Source organism: Sinocyclocheilus anshuiensis, unplaced genomic scaffold (genome assembly GCF_001515605.1).
Source record: "Sinocyclocheilus anshuiensis isolate Anshui unplaced genomic scaffold, SAMN03320099.WGS_v1.1 scaffold513, whole genome shotgun sequence".
NCBI classification, from domain to species: domain Eukaryota; kingdom Metazoa; phylum Chordata; class Actinopteri; order Cypriniformes; family Cyprinidae; genus Sinocyclocheilus; species Sinocyclocheilus anshuiensis.
The window spans coordinates 1,078,453-1,085,790 of NW_015537972.1; the positions used below are offsets into that span (position 1 = coordinate 1,078,453).

General features: G+C 39.8%; 1 protein-coding gene across 1 annotated transcript; it reads right to left on the bottom strand.

The window, feature by feature from the left end:
- Window positions 1-275: 275 nt before the first annotated feature.
- fam181b (family with sequence similarity 181 member B) lies at window positions 276-1,244 on the bottom strand. The gene has a single exon (XM_016463344.1). It carries the CDS (start codon window positions 1,242-1,244, stop codon window positions 276-278), a length of 969 nt encoding a protein of 322 aa, XP_016318830.1.
- Between the last annotated feature and the right edge of the window lie 6,094 nt (window positions 1,245-7,338).

A 7,338-nucleotide genomic window follows, 5' to 3' on the forward strand; every position in this document is an offset into this window, starting at 1 on the left:
TAATTTATGATTAGAAGTAAAATGCATTTTGTTCTCATTAAATAATTGGAGAAAAGTTCATCCTTAGATGTAAAGGCCATCTTAAGATTGTAAACCTTTTACAGGTTGCTACTGTATACGTTATCCCATCAAGCAACAAACCCTTAGCTGGTTTTGAGTCAAATGTTTTAGGATTAAAAGGGCAATTACATGTAGGTAGCGTCCTTTTTCAATACCGTACTGAAAAATCCATAAGTGATTTTGTTCCAATGTCCGAGAAACAGAAAATCTCTGGCTTAAAGAGAAGAAAAGTTATCTCTGTTGTATCCGTTCACCAGATCGTAGGAGACTGGAGGTGCGGAGCAGTCTGTGAAGAAGTTTGAAAAGGTAAGTGCACACGGCGAGCTCTGTTCCACAGGCACGCTGCCAGAAAGGTCTGTGTGGGTATAAAGATTTGGCTGTACTGGTACTGTCCGCATGTCTCCTGACTTTTTGGAGGTGCCACTACAAGTGCCCCAAGGTTCAGTGTACAAGAACCCACCACTTACAAAATGGTGGGAGTCATATGGCTCGGGGCCCACGGTCACCTCCTGTTGAATCCTGATAGGTGCGGTGTGGAATAGATCCTGCTCCGAGACCATGTTGCTGTAGTCGGGTCCAAGAAGCTCGAAAAACTCTGCTGCTTCCGGAGTCCCTCGCTCCAGGTCTTTGAGCGACATGCCAGAAGTAGATGTAACTCTGGAGCTGTTGGCCGGCTCCGTGAAGAAGGATGGAGGAAGGTTTCGATGCCGCAGTGGGGGCTTCTTGGCTCTCTCTCCTCGTACATCCTTTGCCGAGTTGAAGAGGGCAGCCAGACTCTTGCTTTGCAGGCTGGCCTGCATCCCATCCTTCTTGGGTGGTGTTTTGCCGGAGAGGTTGCTTGTTGGGGTTTGGGGCGAGCCTTGCCTCTTGCATGGCTCCTGAACCGGTGTGGTCCCTGGCAAGATGATTCCCGTGCACCTCTTAATCTGCTTCTGCAGGTACTTTCGGTGGTTGACTTTCCTCTTGGACTTGACAGGCTTGTCCAGTGCAAGTTTGATGTTGCTGGAAGCCGAGTCGATGAAGCTAAGCAGGTCTCTAGTGGTCTCCTTGAAGTCACCCCCGCAGTCCACCTCCTCACCCAGGAGACCCCCTTCCAGACCCTTTTCCACCTCATAATCCATGACCGAGCCAGGAAAACAGAAGTTTAAGAACTGCGAGTTCATGATGGCAGCCTGAACAGCCATCGCTCTCCGCCACGAGCGCAACACCTTTGCGGTGAATATATGCAATTGTCTTCGAGAGACCCTAAAGCATATTTCTTATCTGCATTTCCAGGGTGGTTTGCTAACCCTTGGTCCTGTGCAGGACACCCTTACAGTTCCTCTGCACTCTGCCGAAAGCTTGAATTTGGGGGAAGGGAGGATTATTTTAGGGGGGAGGGCCAATGATGTCAGGACATCAAAGGGGAGGGGCCGAGGGATGCGAGGACTTAACTCTTTGCTCACGCCTGACCACCTGCAACTAAGAGGGATTTGTCTGAGGCATCCCACAGAGTAAAAAGACAATAGCCTTGAGTTCATCTGTCCTGGTCAAGTCTTCTTGTATAGGTGTATATACACATTTTTTGCTATGAAATCTGAGAACAGACTGCCCTCAGGGCATCTTAACTGCTTGTTAAATGAAAGAAAAAGTTGTACTTATATTATTATTATTATGTTATATTTGTTTAATTAAACATTTGACTCAAAATGTTAAAACATGAAGAATTAACAAATGTTTCCAGACACAACAATGTAATTTATACATTGTTCAAGGTTAGCCTAAAGAGTGTAAACAACAAATACTTTATGTAACTCAGAACCACCTGTGGAGATCTTTAAATGAATGTTAAGAAAATGTATCTGATGTACTCTAGACACATAAAACTTGATGGGAGATTTGAAAGATATTTTGTTTTAACCTGTACTGAATTATACTGGACATTGAGCATTGTGTTATTTTATTCCCCTGAAGAAGTTTCATGCAGTGTGATCTACATTTTAAATACTTGTCCACATGTCTCACAAAATCCACCTCTTGAATTTGCATATATTGTACAAACTTGACCAAACATTCACAACATGTGCATTAGGTCCTGAACTAAGGTAATGCTTAATTGGAGATACATCCTTTGGGACAGGTTTTTCTACATGTTCTTCTAACTTCCTACAACTATCCCAAATCTGTTCGCAGTGGGAGTTGATTTCTCGTGCATTCCCGCACCAGTGGGAATTTTAGCCTCTGCCTGACAACTATTATAGGCTGCCTTTGACATACAGCCCTACATGGTCTAAATAGCTTCTATTCTTCCTTGGGCAGTGAAAGGGATCTTTGTGCCAGAGATTCATTAAACTGCACCTCACAGCCCCTTCGTAAAATGAGGCTCAATAATGAACAGTCGATTTAACTAGAAAAGCTGCCGGAGCTGTTAAATTAAATGGGAATAAAGTGCAGTTCAAGCCCAGTGTGCCAGAAGAAATGTTGACCTTAAGAAATCCTGGGTATGAGCGAAATAGCCGCTGTAAACAATTCAGCATTTGCAGGAAGTTTCTTGGCCAGAGGTGAATACTGAGGAGGGATCCAAGACTGGGACTTTCGTAGGGGTCTGATCGGATCCTGATTTCAGTGAAAGTGCTTAAAGGATATGGCTCTGGTTTGGAGCATGTTGGGCTTAAAAGAAAACACTCAAGGATGGAGGGAGTGTTTGAATATGGAGAGATTTCCATCAATTCAGCATAACAAGGATAATGCTTGATTTTGTGTTTATCTCAATAAAATAGCCCAGAAACAAGGGTTTTTACTCATTTATAAAGAATATTTTTGGCCCAAAGCTTTGAAATTTAAGAAAATTATGAAATTATTCCATGTCAAAAACCCATGTATAGTTTTTTTTTTCTTCCTTATGTTTCTTTTGAGAGCTCACTAAGCAGACTAATGTGAAGTCAGTTAAGATGTCCTTAATCTGATCTGATTCCAATTCAGCCGACTAAACTACTTTCCCAGACATTAAACACGTTTATAGCAGCCCTAGGAACATTTGTTTTTTTATCACATTCATTGCACTTTGCGTGTTGTGAAATCATGTGCCAATGGACAGTTTCTGCCATAGCCTCTTTCTCTCTCACTTTGAGAGGTTTTCCCAGGGATTTTTATATCCCAAGCCCATAAGTGCATTTTAAGGTGAGGCACAGAGGCAGTCAATCATTTGGATGTTGGAAAGGGGAAAAAAAGAGAAAGTCTAAGCGCTTTTGAGAGAGGGGGACCATCGAGAGTGTTATTATCATGTAAATTGTGATGAAGAAAAGAGACAGTGAAACTGATAGCAGTGATCTAATTATCTGTAGCCCGGCTCAAGTCCTGGTCCTGAATGGGGGTCCCAGAGAAGCTGCCATGTTCTCACAATAAACTGTTGTACCACAATAGAAAATAGCAACAGTGTAAAAACAGGCTTTTTTTTACAGGATTCAGCTCCATGTTTCCAAAGTTAAGGCTATTTTAAACCACACTGATGTACATTCCCCTCAGAATAAAAGTGACCACTATAATATTATTAATTAGAAGGGAAGTAGCACAAAAAGTCAGAGACCACATGTTGATGACCTGCTGTCATTGTTATTCTGAAAATATAATTTATGAAAAATAAAAACTATTACTTTTGTTATGAATAAAAAAGTTAGAAAAATGCAAAATAGTATTTTTAACAATTATATATCTCCTAGACGTGAAATAATGATTTCATAATGAAATTGTATTATTATTATTATTATTACTACTATTATTATTTACATTTTATAGGCTTAAAACTTTATTTAAAAACTACTCCAGCTAGGAAATCAGGTACCTGGGTTAATAAATTATAGGGTTTTCTCTAGCAGACTGCCACTTTGAGCAGTCAGAATCAAGTATTCCAGAGAACTGTGTAATAATTGGAATTATTTCCACTTTATTGCGTTAAAACAAAGTCAGTCTGTACCTTGTACAAAAAGAAGCAATATCTTTAGGACATAACATTAAACATCAAGTCCCTGGGGTATATACTCGGCCCTTTCATTTTCTTTTTTCAACAAGCACCCCCTCCCCTCTTTCTTCTGGAGCCTAATTTTGGCACAGTGACATCACCAGACTAATGGCTGATATTTTCTTCTCTTCCCTGCACAGAGCTTTTGTACATGCTATTCATTCACGTTTAAGGGCTTGACGCACTAATTCCGGAAACAAGTTTCTATGGCCACATAATGGCTGAGGGGATCAAAGAGGGTGAGGAGTAGAATACTGACACCAAAAAAAGAAAAAAGAATTGCGTGACATTAAAGAAAATGGACTGGGGGATTCCTAAACACTTGCAAAAGTGCACGTTATATTGGTCAGTCCAACCCATGAGGTTGAAAGTATATTTTTAACACTTCATTTTTTCACATGAAATAAGAAAAGGAGATTGCCAGTATCTGTGTAATCCTGAATATGTAGTAAATTATTTTTTACTCTGTGCTAGTACTGGTTTACTTTGTTCAGAAAGCTATCATACAGTTTCAAAAAACATCATACATTTAGGGAGTTTTTATTGTGCTTTTTGTCTCCTTTTTAGAGAAAACAAAAAGCACAAGCACAACCCATGGTCAGTGCTATTGAATGAGACAAGGGTGAGAAATAATGACAGAATTGTGGATTTCCGGGCAAACTATCCAAGATATGTACATATAAGTTAAGATTATGTACATTAAAAATATTAAGATTGTACATGTATGTAGCCAAGATATAAGGAAAATATGATCCAGCTTTCTTAATGGTTACACCAACTGACATTTTTAACATTATTAAATAAAAGTCTTTGCTGAAATGGTATCAACATTTTTCTTTTTCTTTTTTCAAAATCAACAAGGAAAAAGATATTACATTAAACAATATCTAACTTAAATGAGATTTTAAAAATAGTTTTTCTTTTTATCATCTTGGACATCTTTAATTTGTCATTGTCCCCAAATACATATTTGCCTACAGCGTAAGATGATTTGGTCCTTGCAGGAGTAGAAATTTTAATTTCCAGGAGAAAACACTTGTGGAAAACCAATTATAAAGAAGAAAAAGCAGTCAACAAGGTCAAACTAAGTTGAATAAACTCAGCAGGGGAAAGAACAAATGAGACGGCCGAGGGAACAACATTCATCTTTCCGCTTTCAATTCACGTCCATGGAAAGCTGCTTAAGCAAATGGACCATTGAAAGTGAGTATTGTTTGGTTATCGTTACACACAGCGCACCCCGCCCTCCACCCAGGGAATTTACAAACTCAGCACCCACGCTTTTTTTATACCCCATTTTCATTGGACTCCCTGCCCCCCAGACACCCTTTCCATGCTCTCCAGAAAAGCAATGGGTTATACACACACATCTTTTCCCACTGGTGTGTGGTCTCAGTGTAACCATCAACACATGCAACATTAAAGACTCTCAGTCAGCGAAATACTACTAACATATTTGATTGATGAAACTGTCAGGTGAGAAGAAAGGATGTTAAATTAATGGCAACAACATGGTCCTGAGAAATGTCCAATAGTGTTGAAACCCCCCACCAATTACCGTTGATGTCTGTCTACATATGTATGTTGGAATTAATCAGAAGCTATTCAGAATGGAAACTAAAGATGTTGTTTCAACTTTGAGAAAACTTGTAATTGTACAAATGTAGTAATTCTACTATAAGCATTGTAAGCATGTAGTAATCTACATAAGCATTTACTGGGACTGAAACATTCTGGATGTTCCAGAAACATACTCTATGCAAGTACTTGGCAATGCATTGCAAGCACAGATACTCATGTTGCTTTCCAAACTAATCCATAGGTGAGAAAATGTAGTTGAAATATTCCACTTTTGACAAAGTATCCAGTCATCTTGGGACACTTTTCACTTTACATGTCAGATGTCCAAACCAAACCCTTGTGTTGTGGAACTTATTCATGAATCACAAACACAAGGAAAAACTTATTTTTGTGTTACTGTGGCAATAACAAACATCAGTTCTCAAGGGGGTGATAGAGATAGAGATGTTATTATTCGGGTAGATATAAATATATTTAATCAAGTTAGCTATAAACACAATTGAACTTGCTCAATTGAACTAACTTGATTCTCTTTAAATTCTCTATTCTCCGGTATCACATAGTTAGCCTAAAAGAGAAAACTGACCATAGAAAGAGGCCCTTAACTTTAATATCTGTTAGAGCCCCTTGTGGCAACACGGAGAATTCAACGTACTTATGTGTGGCCATCGACACAGAATGTTACAGAACCCGTTGCAATGAAATCAAACCTAGTGAAATTGAAAACTGGTGTGAAATCATTTCAAAGAAAACCTGGAAAAAACGATGTTTTGTGAAGTTTGTTTTGGTGGTTCTATACAGCTTCCTAGCAAAAACTTTGCACTGGTTGGTAAACACCTTCAAACTAACGTTTATCCACGATGATTACAGAACAGGTGGGTGTGTTCTGGGGCTCTGCCTACTTAGACATGAGAATCTTCTTCAGATCACTAGTTCCACTGATGTCAGACAACATGTATACACTAGAGCAGTGGTTCTCAAACTTTTTACAGCGGCGTACCCCCTGGGGCATTTAACATTCTTCTGCGTACCCCCTCTCTTCCACTTAGACCGCAGTCACACCTTTTCTATTAAAGGACAATATTTGCACCCTTAAATTGCACCCTTATTTTTCAAATACTGTACATTATTGTAGGTCCTCTATGCCCCGCCTCTCTCAAAAGCTTCGTTTTCAACAAAGTCCCTCCTTCCGACAGGCGCAGTCTGCTCTGATTGGCCAGCTGACCCAGTGCATTGTGATTGGCCGAACACCGCAAGCACTCCGCAAATGTATAACTTAACCACCCTTACCATAATCGCGAGCTTCATCTTTAAAAATAAATGTAAAGACAGAGCCCGAAAGGGTTCTTAAACTAATAACAAAACAGTAGCTGATTCAGAAGCGCCAGATTGTCATAGCAAAGTCAGAATTACCTCCTCTCCTAGGTCCACGAAACGGTTGTCCATAAAATGCATTGCTGTTCTGTTGTAAGTAATCTTAAAGATTCCTAAATGCATCTACTTTTGGAAGGCCAAATAAAGTGCTTTTGCTTTCGCCTAGAAACACAGCGTCTCCCTGACATGGCTGCTTCAACGCTAACTGCGGTTACTGAAACCGCAGTTTCTTTCTTTGCGTGAACATTTGGGCGGCATTACGCAAATATTTCCACATAGTGACATAGATATGTGGGGGCGTTTTAGAACGAGCCGTTTTAGGGGGG

Bases quoted from the DNA above. Each gene is read 5' to 3' on its own strand.
- fam181b (XM_016463344.1), bottom strand. From the start codon at position 1,244: ATGGCTGTTCAGGCTGCCATCATGAACTCGCAGTTCTTAAACTTCTGT.